Genomic DNA, 16,847 nt, shown 5'->3' with positions numbered 1-16,847 from the left:
GCGAGGGACTGTGGTGGCGAGTCCACAGTCTCCTCTGTCTCATCACTCATCACATCCACCTCCTCGGAGGAAGACAGATGAAGCGTCTGGCTCTCTCTCTGGGGGGGAGGAGGAGAGAAACCGCAGCGCAGGCTTCCGAATCGTGAGAGAGAGATCCGCGGATCTAGTGGGTGAGGACCGAGAAAAGGACGAGCCCGTCTCGGATCCCCACGACAACAGTCTGCGCTGTGCCTCGGCAACAGTGGGACCGCTGCCAGCGGGATCGCGAGCCTGGCCGCTCTTATCAAACACGGCCAGGCGAGAGCGGAGCGTGCGCAGCGAGAGCAGCTCACAGTCATGACAATCAGCCCCCTCGAGAGCTGATCGTGCATGTTCAGCTCCCAAACAAACGACACACAAATCGTGTGTATCCCCTGCCGTCAGATATCGTGGGCAGGGAGGAACACAGCGTTTGTACTGCCGTTCGCTCGCCATAGACTTTCTCATTGTTTTATATATATGAGTGCTTGTGCGGACAGACAACAGTAAATAGACAGACACATACACAGAGCGCTACTGAAGAGCAGAAGCTGGTTTGCGCCCTGCCGGATGCGCTTTTATGCTTTCTGGTGCTTACGTCACCCTGCTTGTGTCGTCTCGCTGCTCCATTGAACTGATTTGACACGTGCTTCAGAACGTGGTCCCAAAGCGAATCTCGACGCAGCTCAAGTTCCTGAAGGGGAATCCCACTTCCCTTCTAACAGGAACAACAGGGCTCAAAATACACCCTGGCTTAAAAACGTGTGGCCAAATACTTTTTGCATGATTGTAGATGGGTAGTGCGTAATGGATTAACTCATTAGTGCATTTGTTAGTTAAATAAGTGATCCAGAAAATCTTTGTTCTTAGAACTGCTCTGCTGCTTGAGAATGGAGAGCAAGTTTCATGTGAATGTATCAAATTGCGTTCACCAATAGGAAAGACAATACATTTGGGAGTGAGTGAACATTTAAAAACCATGAAATGAAAAATGGGCTTGCATTTATATAATGTTGAATTAATAAGAAACTGTTCTGTTTGGAATGTAATTGTGGAAGTCATATTTGTCAAAAGAAGAGCTAAGAAAAGTAGTCAATAGTTCATTTTCCAAAGGTTATATTTACTTTTGCTGATAGAAAAGTCATATATAATTCATACCATGAGTTTCAGAAATGTTTAGCTATTTATAATTTGTAGATTAAAATAATTTCCCCCACCTAAGCTTTAAGTGCACAGACAGCTATAAAATATATGAAGTAAACACTGAGATTTTGTAGTAGAGCATTGGTTTGTTTGAGTAGTCAGGAAAAAATATTTATTTATTGAGAGTTAAGATATATAGTTATTACTGAATGGATGATATGTTTTGGATATTTTTTCAGACATATCCATATTTCTTTAATTGTTATATTGCGGTTGCATTTGATGCTGCTAAAAATGCAGCTTTAAAGGATTAGTTCACTTCCAGAATAAACATTTCCTGATAATTTACTAATCCCCATGCCATCCAAGATGTTCATGTCTTTCTTTCTTCAGTCACAAAGAAATTTAGGTTTTTGAGGAAAACATTCTAGGATGTTATATTTTAAATGGTGTCCAATGGACTGAAGATCCAAATTGCAGTTTCAGTGCAGCTTCAAAGAGCTCTACACAATCCTAGCCGAGGAATAGGGGTCTTATCTAGCGAAACGATCTGTCATTTTCTTAAAAAAACTAAAAATGTATAAACCTTTTAACCGCAGTTCTGAATTACAGAACACATTACAGAAAGGCTAACCGTGCGTGACCTTTCCAACATGATTACGCAACCCTTGAATTTGTGGACACGCATCGCGGAGCTAGTACAAGACGTGCATTTGTGGTTAAAAGTATATACATTTTGATATATTTTTTTTAAATGACCAATCGTTTCTCTAGATAAGACCCCTATTCCTCAGCTGGCATTGTGTAGAGCCCTTTGAAGCTGCATTGAAACTCAGCCCGTTGGCCACCGTTTAAGTCCATTATATGGAGAAAAATCCTGGAATGTTTTCTTCAAAAACCTTAATTTCTTTGTGACTGAAGACAGAATGAAATGAACATCTTGGATGACATGGGGGTGAGTAAATTATCAGGACATTTTTATTCTGGAAGTGAACTAATCCTTTAAGAATATTTGGTTTAGTCTTAAATATGAATCCAAAATGTTATTTATTATCATAATTGTAATTATTTTAATATCTAACCATAATATAAGAGTGTTTTGGTGGCTGTAGTTAAGAAAAAAAAGCAAAACGGTGATATAAAACAACTTAAAGACTAAGCAGAATCGTCTGTCTACTGGTTGCATCAGCAGTCAATCAATTTAACGCCCAATCGGTAAATGTTACTCCTTATATGGCTAGCACTCACTAGGGAAACATTAAATCACCTAATTAATATTCATGAGCCAGGTTTATAATGTGTCCCCCACTTTTAAGATCATTCCCAGGGTACCAACTACTCAGATTTTGATATTGTGACAAATCTAGCTGTAATATGCTAGTATAAAGTACTTCAGAAGAAAAATGCTAATAGCACCTCCAAGATTTGTTGTAACTCATTGCTGGTGGTTGGATATGGACAGAAGGAATGGTGACAGTTATGTGCATTTATTCATGCTTTATGTTTTTATTCATACACCATATAAAAAGGCCCCAGTATGTAACTTTGGCTATCCAGACCACTCCCACGGCTGTATTTAGAGGATGCTGGACGGATGGCGTGAGACTTGATGGCCGTGATATGAATAACCATGAGCATCACTGCAGTGCCATGCCGTCTCCTTATAGCTTCATGGGAGTGTTTGCACATCTGTCCAGGGCGTAGAGAACGAGCAAGTGCCAAGATGAAAGAAAAGGGACAACAGGGAATGAGAAAGAAAGGCAGAAACAAACAAACAAAGATAATTAATAGCTTAAGTCTTGGCTGTGCGGGTCGATAGAATGTCTTCCATGGTGCTTTGCTCACATATATCTCCATTCTGTCTCTGGACCACAGTAATACAGTATATGAGCAGGATGTCTAACTGAATAATCCTATTATATTTTGCCCATCACTTAGGAATTCAGTTTTTTTAATTACTAACAAAAGTATTTTCAATCATATTAATTGCCTTTGTTCCAAAGATTGATCCCTAAATGTAGGATCTTCAATTACAGTGGCAGCCAAAATCTGAGATAATTTGTTGAAATGTTTTTATTTATTTGTTTGTTTGTTTTTATGCAAAATCATTTCAGAAAATGTCCTTTTACATCATAATGTGTTTTTTATTTAGAATTGTAAAAAAATCTTCAAAAGTTCTTTATTTCCAAGCTTAAACAGAAGAAACCCTAGTTTTTTTTGCTTTTTGCTTTTTTTTTTTTACATGGTCTCAGACTTTCAGGCCCCACTGTAGATGTTTATTAATTAAAATATGTTTGCATAGCATTGCCTGTTTGGAGTAATTCCTTCATAATTCATGGAAACAAATGAATAAATTAAGCAGATGAGGCAGAGCAGTGGAGAGCGAAGGGACTAAGCATTGGTATCCTGCACCTGGTAGAATCTCTGCTTATGCATGATAGGCTGATAAATAATGCTTACTTATTGTAATAAAATAGAATTCTCTCAGATATTCATAGCTGGCTGGAGTGAAATGGGGACAGATTCAGTGGGTAAAGTGCAGTCTCATGTGTTGATCTCCTAAAAGGAAGAGGCAATTCCCCCCCCCAAGCTTTTTAGGTGTTCTTTTAGTTCAGTGTTAATTAATGTTCTATTTAATGGTTGCTGGATTGAAAACATATGGAACTCCATTTACCTCACACTATTAACACACAACCAATACTATAATATATTTATATGTTTGTGTTAAGAATTTTTTTAAACATGTTTGACATTGCTACAAAAATAACTGCAGTAATAGAGTAAGATGCATATTATTAATTATTAATATTATTAATAGTCACCTTTTTCTAACTATTGGTCAACAAATATTTTTTTATTACTGGCGATTATTTTTCTCACTCTTGTTGAAACATTTTTGAAATTGCTTCAAAAATAATAAAGAGAGATAATCTCTCTCTCTCACACACACACACACACACACACACACACACACACACACACACACACAGACACACACACACACACAAACTCTCTCTCTCTCTTTATTTTTTTGAGCAGAGGCACTGCCTCTCTATTCTCCTCAGAGAAAACACCCCTCATAAAGAGACCTGTTATATTGAGGGTCTGTAGACTATGGATGTTTGATTACGGTGACCATATCCTAACCTTAGCCCATACATTTTAAATGATGGACATGAAGAGCCACCTGTTTGGCACATAATGTTTGATCGTCTTATGATTTGTTCGTCATTCCCTAAAGACTCAAGCATACCTATGGAGCGTAAGACAAGGCTCTTCAATTCCAGGCCTGAAGGCATTCCTGGGTTCATTTTGTGTGTGTGTGTTCCTGCCCTGACCAACACATGATTCAATTCAGTCCTGCCTCGAGGGAAAAAGCTGAAAAACACTGTTTGTGAAACACCTCACTGTTTTTCTCCTCTGTCTTTCAAGGCGTTTTCAAAGGAGGGCTTTGTGACATCTTAACTCTGTATCGATATCAGTTATTTGCTTGTAATGTCTGTAACCAAGTGTGTTATCTAATACCACAGTAGGTTCGCGATAATCAAATTGAACAAGTTTGTGTGCGATAAGAAGTCTACCGCAAAATGTCATCTGAGGCATTGAGGGAAACATACTGCACCGGTTCTCTTTGTTGACTCTCCTTCAAGCAGAACCTCGTTCGATATTTTCAACATCTTCTGTGTTCCAGTAAGGGGCCAAATTTATAATGTGCCTGCTGCTGAGGGACCTTGAAGGGTTGAATTCTGAAATGAAGGAATAGATTTGGTGAGTTTTGAAAGGTGACTGCCACTAGCATACATCACCATGGAAAATGGTCGCCCAGTGGTACCGTGGAGTTGACTTGGGCCACCGCTGAGTGATGAGCAATCTTTAGCCGCAGCATGGCACAATAGCAAAGTAAACAGCCTACGCTGCTCTCAGCATACATAAATCTCCAATATTTGATAAATAAGATTTGCCTGCTGTAATTGATTCCATGTGGAGATCCAAATAGAAACCTCGGAGGCCCTGGTAAATCTAATCAAGTGGGAGGTTAGTCATATGGTGAGTTACCTAAGGCTTTGTAATAATGGATCAAAAATGATAACATTTATAATTACTGGAGACAAACATGTAGATTATTATAAATAGCATACAAGATTCAGTCTGACGTTTTCTCTACTTTGTGATTCCTCTCCAACAGGCTTCTCTCAAAAACCATGCATGCCTGATTCTCGGCGAGGTGCAAATGCAGTACAGATTTCTGTTGATAAAAGTGCCTTGCTAAAAGGGATTTTTGAAATGTATGTCTAAGTTAGATATCCCAGTTGATGCTGTGGATTGCTAGGGTTCTTTATCATGTTGAAGTCTGTGGGAGTTCTTGAGGAATACAGGACAGACATTCACTCACTCGTGAAAATGCGATGCTGTCGTCCCTTTTAAATCGAACACGGTAAACCCAGACAGAGGCATAAAGTCTCAAATCCAAACCCAAAACTTTTGCTTCAAGAAAGAAGAAAAACTTTTTTTTTTCTTCAGAAATGTGTAGAATAATGGATCAGCTTCCTTTTCACAAGGGAAAATAGAAATTGCAATAATAGAAAACCTTTATTACTGGAAATGTGCTATTTAAATAAATGGTTCATGAAGAAATTAATATTTTTGTCATTTGCTCATTTTTAATGAGACTTTCAGTGAATGAGAACTTTAATTTCAGTCTGTTTCTCACACAAAGGCTTCAAAAGATCTTGAATATAGCGCACGACTCATATAGACCAATTTTATTATACCTTTAGGGTGATTTCCTGTCCTTGAAGCTTCAGTCCCTGTTTATTATAATTGAATAGAAAACAGTCACCAGAACATTGTTCAGAATTCTTTTTTTGTTCCACAGAAGATAGACAGTCATACAGATTTCAAATGACATCAGGGAGAGTAAATGATGACAGAATATTTATGTTTTGGGTGAACTGTCCCTTTAATTGTTCCTGAAGACAGGCTAAAATGGATGCTTTGTTAGTATCTTCTCTTTAGCTTTTTTCACAATGTGTCTGGAAAGGATAATTGACTCTGCCACAAATCAGAGGATCAACTTCTGACATCCTGTCACTTTGGGCTCACTCAGGGCTTGACTCTGAATGTGTCATTGCTATTATTAGAACCTTCTCACAACATTAGGTCGTGGCTCTTTTTTCATGTATATTTCCCTAAAGACCCTATAAAAATGGTTTGACATGCAGTTTTTCTGTGCTGTTGTATTTATTTTGGCAGCACTTAAGTTGGACATTTATTTTATTTTTTTATCAATTGCCATCATGGAGAATTATTCCTTTTTTAATCTTGATGGTGTAGTCATAGCATCTGCCAGCAGGGGCTAATTGGGCGATGTTAACCAGTCAAACCTTGACCCCTGGGTCTAATAAAGATTACCATTCTACAGAACATTTTATCTCTAATTACACTATCAAATTATTGTTACTTCTACTTTATTGGAGGTTTCTTAATATACTGTACATGCCATTCATTTCTATGGACATAGCGGACAGAAACCTGAGCTCCTTTCAAAAATCTGGATGTTGGTTCTAAAAAAGAAGTAAATAAATAGAAAACTGACCTACCCACACAAAGAACTCTTATAACTCAGTCGGTTCCTCCATCTTATCAGTACCCATCTGTTCTCAGATCACCCCTCCTGCTGTTCATTATTTTTGATTAAGCATCAAATATGACCCCTCTGGAAATGCATATTTTGGTCAATTTGCACAAGACATGCTTACAGGAATGCATCAAAACACCATTTGTTCCTTTTACCATGCCATTTATTCCTATTAAAATAAATATGCTAAATTTGATTAACATAGAATTCTATCACAACAGCTTGAAGACCAGAACTGGACTGACACTGCAACCAATGGTGTGAGTTTGGGACAGGGTGACCAGTGGCAAATGGAAGGGTTTTGGAAACCTGTTTGGAAACAATAATTATTTTTTGCAATTTTCATTTTCATCTGTCTGTCTTAATTTTTCCAATTCTGTTTGGTAGTAGCCGCAATTTAACAAACTATTTAAATTTTTGTAACACCTGTAAAATGCATTAAAAACGAAAATAGTTGCATACACACCCACCCAAGTCACTGTGACTTTGTCCGCTACATAGCTGTCTCTTTGAGGCCTTCAGTCATTCAAAATATCTCCTGAGGTCAATTTGCACAAGACATGCTTACAGGAATGCATCAAAACACCATTTGTTCCTTTTACCATGCCATTTATTCCTATTAAAATAAATATGCTAAATTTGATTAACATAGAATTCTATCACAACAGCTTGAAGACCAGAACTGGACTGACACTGCAACCAATGGTGTGAGTTTGGGACAGGGCAAATGGAAGGGTTTTGGAAACCTGTTTGGAAACAATAATTATTTTTTGCAATTTTCATTTTCATCTGTCTGTCTTAATTTTTCCAATTCTGTTTGGTAGTAGCCGCAATTTAACAAACTATTTAAATTTTTGTAACACCTGTAAAATGCATTAAAAACGAAAACAGTTGCATACACACCCACCCAAGTCACTGTGACTTTGTCCGCTACATAGCTGTCTCTTTGAGGCCTTCAGTCATTCAAAATATCTCCTGACTCAAAGTAACATATGCACACTGCAGAGGGCTGCAAGTGACTGCAAGACTCCCGCCGTTAGGAAGCCTCTCCATATGGCATCTTTGAGGGTTCTCTTTTCTGTCTAATTAACGCCTTTGATGCAAATCAGTGTTCCTCTCTCAGCGAGGACAGGTCAAACGCTTTTGAAAACGCCCTCTCCTTGGAACGGCAACCATCGGTTTATGTGGAAGTTTACAAGGGCTCTGTGTTTTCTCAGAAAGGATGTGAGAAGTTTAATGAGCTTATTATTATGCTTTTTTTTGCAGTTAATCTGCATATGACTATTTGCTGATATGACAGGAGGTTAATTCAAGGCATCTGTGAAAGGAAGATAGATATGTAACGGTTGGAGTTTTCAAAGATGCGACTTTCTACAACAAAAGATTACAACAAAAGAGTTAGGGCATTTGTTAAACATACAGTAAAGTACATGATAACAAAACAAAAAACTGATAATGAGAACTGATGAGAACTGCCCAGCAGAGCAAAACTTTAACACATTGGGGTTCCAAAGCTAAACAAGGAAGTTTCTTTGTAGAACATCCAGATTTTTCTACCGTTAAGATGGAAAACACATCATATTCATTTGATTTTCCTTTTTTGCTACTCAGGACTCATTAAGGGTACTAGTTGTAAAGTGGTATTTTGGAGGTGAGAGAAGCCAATAATCTGGTAAGAATTCAGATGCCCGAGGCAAGATATGACATGACCAAAACAGCATAATTACGCATTATGACATCCTTTTATGTTTTTTACAGAGAGGGAAACAACAACATATATAAAACATATTTACATATTTGGCAATGCTTTTATTCACAGCAAATTGCATTGCATTTAGAATTTTTTTTCATCAGTTTTATGCGTTCTCATCGTGCGTTACTGTTTGAGCTACGCAGGGTTTTTGATCAGTCAAAAAATGAAATACATATTTAGATATACTGTATATACATATATCATGCATGTATCAGATATATGTTACTTTTATTGGGTTCTACTAAAGTAAGCATATACTTAGTAAAATGTTTATGTTTTTTTTTTTTTACTCAGAACCTTGTTCTAGCTATTGATCTCAGTCGACCGTGCAGAGAAAATGATAAGGATAAAGCAAGCCACTTGACTTCAACGTAGTGTATATGTGGCTCTGTGGTTTAAAACAATTTAAAACATTGTTCTGTTCGAGTGCACTGTAAAAAGTGTTTTGTCAGGTAACCTAAAAATGTGCTTCGTGTGGTAACTGGATTTATTCAAGTCAAACATATGATTTAATATATCTGAATAGACCCGAATACAATAGGTCATGCCAACAAAAGTAATTTCTAAAGGTCAGATGAGATAGAAATAGCTCCTTATGATAACAGTTGCCTATTTTTACAGCATATATTTGAGCTGCCAAACATAGTAACGTCTCCCTCAACCAGTGCCATGAGTTTGGACAGGACTACTCATAATAAGCTGTTCATTGGGGAATCTTTCAAAGTGTGATTCCATATTTTGCAACTAATAATAATGCCACCTTTTCCCTTTTTTTTCTCTGCAGGAAGTGTGTGTATCTCACAGTCTGTGAAAATCCCCCGTGAGCCGAAACCAGGGGAGTTTGATAAGATAATTCAGAGACTGGGAGAAAATCCGAATGCGAGGGTTGTTATTATATTTGCAAACGAGGATGATATAAGGTGAGTATATTTTGTTGTTTTTAAATTGGCATCTATCTTGAAGATTTTTTTTTGGGGGGGGGGGAATTATTATTATTAAGTTCTTTTATTGTAGCTATATGATAAAACAGTTAAACTCATTTCTGCTATTAATTAATTTGTGCAAAGTTACAACGTTTATAAAACAAACATTAAAATGGGTATTGCTTTCTAAAATAGCATCTGAAATACACAACAAGGACTTTGCAGGGTGGTGAAAAACTCATTTCCCTGACCTCTATTATAACATGTTTAATTTGCCCCATGGGAATGTCTAAAACGCCCCAGCACTGAGCACCTGGAGTAGCTAATCAGAACTATTAGAACCCAGCTGTTCTCAGGAAAACTGACAAAAAGCCTTCACTTAAATGTGCTATTAGACATCCATTGAATAATAATCGTTTTAATTTGAAGGAATAATTATGGTCAAACTTTTTCAATTTGTTGCTTGCTTAAGTGTTCAGGATGACTGTTTAATCATGCTTCTCTAATTATTGTTTGTCAGCCGCTGTCCTTGAGTTCATGGCTTGTTTATCTATGTTCACATCGATGCACCTGTAATTCAGAAAGTATTGAAAAAAAGTCTTCATAAACATGAATATGAAATCAAAATTGACCCTTTGTACTTTATACACATTCTTGGTTTTATTGTGGATGACATTCCAAAGATATCGTTCATCAGAATGTAATAACTTGTTTCCTATTCAACTGATGGCACCTTGACAATGCAGAATGTTGATTAATATTAATTAATATCCAAATAGCTATTTACACATTGTTTTAGGATTTTTTTGTTAGTTAATGTTTCATTTTGCAAGTAAAATGAGTTGTGAATGCTGTTTCATGTTTAATGTAGGTAAATAAATTGCAGCGAGGGCGTAGCTGCCAAAGATGTGGGCGAATTTTTATGCAGTTATTAAAAATATTGATAAGTTACTGGCATATAAGCCCATAAAATGCATCCCTCGGCTTACGGATAGACACTGTGTGCAAAGACGCTTTAAGTCTGTTTCTGTTTAAAAGACAGAAAATGATTTTGTGTGCGCTGCCTGAAACATACTTTATTGAGCCATTATTATCTTGGGGAAATGCTTTTGCTGTCAGTTGTGCATGACTAATTTTGACATCAATTGCTACCGTGCCTGACGGAGAATGCTTAGAAATTTCAGCGCTGAGCAGTGTCAATACTGACCTTTCAATAACATATTGATTTGTAGTTACTGTAAATGGAGAATCACCAAAGCACCACATAAAGTAGACAATAATTGCAAACAAGTAATTAGAGTTGATGTGACTCAGAGAGCAAAGCCTATATTCAACATTTTATGGAAACTGCCGCTCATCTTTTAACAGGCGGCTACTGCAGGCGGCAAAAAAAGCCAATCAGACGGGTCACTTCCTGTGGGTGGGTTCAGATAGCTGGGGCTCGAAGATATCGCCTGTGCTTCACCAGGAAGAAATGGCCGAGGGAGCTGTCACCATCCTACCCAAACGACAGAACATTAGAGGCAAGTGACAGATTAAATCCTCCGCTTGTCAGTGGTTGCTCTCATCCATTAGAGACCAGTTCTGAACCAGAGTGTGTGCTTAAAGTTTTCTGACAACATTTTAGGTACTGGTGATGCATTTAATAAGCATAACAAGTTATGGTGCATGCCATAATAGTGTTAAAGGAATAGTTCACTCAAAAACAAAAAATCCTCTAAATACATGATTTTCTTTCTTCTACTGTAAATGGAGAATCACCAAAGCACCACATAAAGTAGACAATAATTGCAAACAAGTAATTAGAGTTGATGTGACTCAGAGAGCAAAGCCTATATTCAACATTTTATGGAAACTGCCGCTCATCTTTTAACAGGCGGCTACTGCAGGCGGCAAAAAAAGCCAATCAGACGGGTCACTTCCTGTGGGTGGGTTCAGATAGCTGGGGCTCGAAGATATCGCCTGTGCTTCACCAGGAAGAAATGGCCGAGGGAGCTGTCACCATCCTACCCAAACGACAGAATATTAGAGGCAAGTGACAGATTAAATCCTCCGCTTGTCAGTGGTTGCTCTCATCCATTAGAGACCAGTTCTGAACCAGAGTGTGTGCTTAATGTTTTCTGACAACATTTTAGGTACTGGTGATGCATTTAATAAGCATAACAAGTTATGGTGCATGCCATAATAGTGTTAAAGGAATAGTTCACTCAAAAACAAAAAATCCTCTAAATACATGATTTTCTTTCTTCAGTGGAACACAAAAACAAGTCTTTGTAGTATCTTTATGTAGACTGTTAAATTCTTAAAAATGTACAGTTCCAAAAACTCTCTGTATAAGTGGTCAGTGGGCCTTTATTCCAAGTCTTCCTAAGCCATGTAAAGGCTTTTTTTTTACAAGTAAACTCTACAGACTATACGCTAACTTTTATTTTAGAGCCTGTGAAATCTGATTCCCCCCAAAACTGCTTGTCTATTCTATGTTGTATAATGTAAATCAATAAAAAAAAAATAAAAAACATTGCATTTTTTTTTTTCAAACCATTTTTTTTGCTGCACAATATCTTCGTGTAATAATAATGATAATAATAAAATGTATTTAAACATTACACATTATTATTATTAGTATTAGGAATACAACAAAGATATGTTTTTTTTATTCAAACAGTATATTTGACAAAAATGCAAGATTTTGTATTATGTTAAATCTTGCAACATAGAAAAAAAAATTATAATAATTGAAAACATTATACATATTATTATTATTACTCTAATAATTACATTTTACTATACAATAGTAATATATTATAGTGTAACTAATGCAATTTATGTACATTTCTTTATGTTAAACCAGACTTTTATTTTGGAAGATTGTTGTGGAGTTTCAGTGTGCATTTGCCTATAGCTTTTATAAAATGTAACGGTCATGAAGTGAACTCTCAGAGCAGCTCTGGAGATGAAGTTCATGTGGAGTGTTTTCACAAAGTGAGACAGAAGATGCTGAAAACACCATGAGCATCATGCATGCTTGACAATATGTACACTCTTAAAAATAAATGTGCTTCAAAAGGTTCTTCAAGCGATGCCATAGAAGAACCATTTTTGGTTCCACAAAGAACCATTCAGTCAAAGGTTCTTTAAAGAACCATCTCTTTCTTACCTTTTTGTAATCTGAAGAACCTTCTTTCGCCACAAATAATCTTTTGTCAAACAAAAAGGTTCTTCAGATGTTAAAGGTTCTTTATGGAACCATTTAGACAAAAAAGTTATTCTATGGCATCGTGAAGCACCTTTATTTTTAAGAGTGTAGCGGATGAAACTGCACCACTCGCTCACACAGAGACACACAGAACATGCAAACTAAAGTAAGCATTAGTTAGCCTAGATATAGACGATCAGGTGAGTGGTGCTAAGTATCAACATTGTGCGTTTATTTTTTTTCTGATAAATATCAATATCAATTTATCATCCAGTCCTATTTGTGTGTCTTACTTTTTGTTTTTCTCAGTTCAGACTTTATGGTCCTTTTTGGAGCTTGACTGCTGTGGTAACTATGAACTGTTCTTCGAAAATGTTCCTTTTGTGTTTCACAGAAAAAATATCAACTAGTTTGAACTAACATGAGGATGAGCAAATGGTGACAGATTTTTCATTTTTGTGTGAACTATTCATAGCAAAATAGAACATTCTCTGTGAGACAATAATGATGTTAGATGCAAATGTTCCGTCAAATCATGTTGTTTCCTGAAGTTCATTGGCTGAGAGCTTTGACTCTGACAGAGCGCATTAAAGTGACACAGATCTCATCGATCTACCCTCAGGCTTTGATCGCTACTTCACCAGCCGCACACTCGAGAACAACCGGAGGAATATCTGGTTTGCGGAATACTGGGAGAACAATTTCAACTGCAAGCTCAGCCGCCATGCCTTGAAGAAGGGATCCGGCATTAAGAAATGCACAAGTAAGAATCTCTCCCTCTCCCTATGGCAACACTCCATTTCACAGAGCTCCATAAAAGAGAGAAAGTGAGCAAAGGGAGAAGCCAAATCTATTGTAAAAGACTTGGCCTGCTGTTCTCAGATCGCCTGAAATGGGCTTTTGTTTACACCAGAGTCTGATTAGTCATACCACAGCAAAGCTGTTCTACGTCTGATGTTTTCTGATGCACAGCAGCAGCAGCATCCCTGCAGTAAGCACACAGAACCAATACAATCCAGCCAATTGGATAAGAGATGATGATCTTTAATTGATTCGAGCCTTCTCTCAGGGGAAGAGCCCCCCATGGTGGCCCCGTCAGCTACGAGTACAGCCCTGGTCAGAGCCTGTCCTTTCGGCTGTGAAGAAAGGTTGACTCCTAGCAACACATTTCTGGTTTCATCCAATCAGTGCGGGTTGCGATCTTACGAGGAGGGATTTCAACAGGCAGACCTTCTCGAGGGTGGCTACGGTAGCGCGTCTAATTCTCAGCATATAGCCTACCAAGCATTACAGTGCTTACTGCACTGCACCAGTAAGCAGGGCAGGATATTAACCTCGCACTTCAGTATTGGTGCGGTGACCTCCTACAGAGGGTGGAAGTCAGATTATTTGCAACTGTAGCAAAGGGGGCTCACTGAAACGTTGCAGCGCTCTAAATGTCACCGTGCATAATCCCTGTCAGTGGGCTCACTTGTAATGGCTGGCCTTTTGCGTGCTGCAAGAAGTGTCTGGCCTGAAACAAAATCCATTGCTCCGCCACAACATAATGAATCACTTTTTCTTTATGCTAATTGCTGCGCCCACAAGAAAATTCATCATTGTTACCTCACATTCTTGAATAGCCATTGGTGATTAAATGCAGTGCTTCTTTTCACTTGATTAAAAAAATATGGTAGGGTGTTTTTGCGTGCGTGAATGAGATGCAAAACATGCCACTCAGGACAGCTTTTACTTTCTTTTATGGTAGTTTTGCGGTCGATATATTTCCTACGTGCCTTTGCTACACCCAAGGGCTCACATCTGAATTTTTGGCAGCTTAATCTTTTAAAAATGACATCAAATGAAAAGTTAATTTACAACAAAACATTGCATTTTATTTATTTATTTGTCAAATAAAGGTGTCGCATAACAGATTTTGTATATTGTTAAAATTATAATAACAATCATAATAATTATTATTGTTATTATGCATTTAATCATAAGTTATGATGCATGCATAGTGTTAAAATAATATTTACTACTATCCTCATGCATCACTTTCCAATATATTTTTATTATTATTATGATTATTGTAAGACTTTATAATTAAATTATTTTCTTGTAATTAACCAACAAGCAGCGGGGTGTTCGAGGTTTTTCGGAGTCGACTCCCACCCGAAGGAGTCGATGGAATCGTTTACATCTACTTTACATCAAAACAGGGACAGGAATAACACAAGATTGCAGTCTTTGTTACACACTTCATTTATTTTTTAATTGAACTAATTTGTGCAGTCACGCTAAATGTGTGTTGTTTAGTAAGGTGAATTTAAGGCATTGCCGACTCCTACGGTATATAAAACATTTTTATAAAATCTATAAAACATGTAATAGGCAGAAAAATGTACAGTGCAATAATTACATAAATACAGATATATTGTATGTTTTTGTGTATATGTAAGTAAATATACATTATGTAAAGTACAAATACTCATGAGACCCAATGAGATATAATAATTAAAAAACAAAGGATAAAAACATATTATGTAACTCTTTACAAGTAAGCTAATTAAACAATAATGAACTGTAAATTACAGTGACAATGAATGCAGAACTCACAATTTATATATAGACTATTAATGTACTATGTAGAGACTACAATTTATGAACTATAAATTAACTACATACTTATGGGTTGCAAATGATTCAGAAGTACTTTATTATTTTTTATTTGTTTATTGATTTAGTCATTTATCAGATGCTTTTATCTAAAGCGACTTACAAATGAGGGCAACAGAAGCAATCAATTTATTAATGTCAACTTTTTATTATTATTATTATTATTATTAATACTCTAAGAGGTAAGTTTTTCTTTATGCTAATTGCTGCACCCACAAGAAAATGCATCATTGCTATCTCACATTCTTGAATAGCTATATTGGTGATTAAAGGATGGTGATGGTAATTCAATTAAATTTGCTTGATTTAAAACATCAACAACAAAAAATACGTAGGGTATTTTTGTGTGCACAACTCAGCACAGCCTTTTCTTTCTTTTATGGTAGTTTTGCATTCAAATGTATTTCTAGCATGCTTTTGCTACACCCAAGGGGTTCACATTTGAAAACAGGAGGCATGATAGTGTATGTGAGCAGAACTGCACATATACTGACATCAGGCTTGATTATTCATGTAAAGAACAATTCGGCATTTGCCATGCACATTATAGCAGATTTATAATGCCACATGGGAAATGAAAATGGTGTTAGACTATTTGCACAGCTTTATTAGTTCATGAAAACGACCACACATTGAAATACAATGCAGTTTTAACTGGGTTGCATCCTCTAACAGCTTTGTCTCAAAGGGAGGATGTAATATTTGCCTGAAAGCACTGATTCAGAACTGGAGGCCACTACGACTGTGGCTTGCTGAACCTTTATCATTCGCTGTGGAATCTGGAGTTAGCATAGTGACAGTCTCGCAGGTCTGGGTGTTTTCAATGCTGTAATAACTGCTGACCGAGATTAACAGTCAAGATCGGCATGTATTTCCCATTAAGGTTTAGCTTGCATGGTTGGATTGTTATGATTAGACAAGTTGTTTTGTAGTCTCCAAGCAAGCATGTCATAATTATCCGCACACAATGATATTGTGTAGTGAAAATGCTAAATGTAAGTTTTCAATGTCTCCTAGCATGCCGCGCGTGCTGTCCATAGAAGACCAGTGCTTTCTGAGAAAATTCTGTCTGTTTTGCACATTGTCATTGGCAAAGTGAGGCGTTGTTGTTTTTTAGTCATCTAGACAGACTACAGTGTAAATATAGCCTTAGAGGGACAATGCTAATGCATGAGTCAACAGGCACCCACAGATTTGCCCAAATTCCAGCTGACATTTTCGATAATGACTAATGTGATGGAGGATCTGTGAAACATATTTAGGGTATGAATCAAAGCTGATTCTGTGACATCAGTGCCTTTCATCCCTTTCATTAGATGTGAGCTGGGTTTTATATACAATATGCAAACTATTATATGCAGTATTTCATACCAGTTGCACCTCACTCTGCTATTTATTTATTTATAAAGGTCTATGAAACATCAAATTAGCTTATACAACCAATATATGATGTACGTTTTGTGCTTGTAAACATTACGTACTAAACAATGAGACCAGGCATATATATATATATATATA

General features: G+C 37.0%; 1 protein-coding gene across 2 annotated transcripts in view; it reads left to right on the top strand.

Moving 5' to 3' along the window:
* Positions 1-16,847, top strand: part of LOC107569297 (metabotropic glutamate receptor 4-like) — a 181,369-nt gene that overhangs the window by 90,481 nt on the left and 74,041 nt on the right. For both annotated transcript variants that reach the window (XM_016255349.1, XM_016255350.1), the window contains exons 4-6: positions 9,337-9,472; positions 10,844-10,998; positions 13,294-13,434. In XM_016255349.1, the coding sequence (XP_016110835.1) occupies positions 9,337-9,472; positions 10,844-10,998; positions 13,294-13,434 (432 nt within the window). The remainder of the gene's footprint in view (positions 1-9,336; positions 9,473-10,843; positions 10,999-13,293; positions 13,435-16,847) is intronic.

This window comes from Sinocyclocheilus grahami, unplaced genomic scaffold (assembly GCF_001515645.1).
Source record: "Sinocyclocheilus grahami isolate Dianchi unplaced genomic scaffold, SAMN03320097.WGS_v1.1 scaffold1330.1, whole genome shotgun sequence".
NCBI classification, from domain to species: domain Eukaryota; kingdom Metazoa; phylum Chordata; class Actinopteri; order Cypriniformes; family Cyprinidae; genus Sinocyclocheilus; species Sinocyclocheilus grahami.
This window is presented reverse-complemented; position numbering and strand designations above follow the sequence as displayed.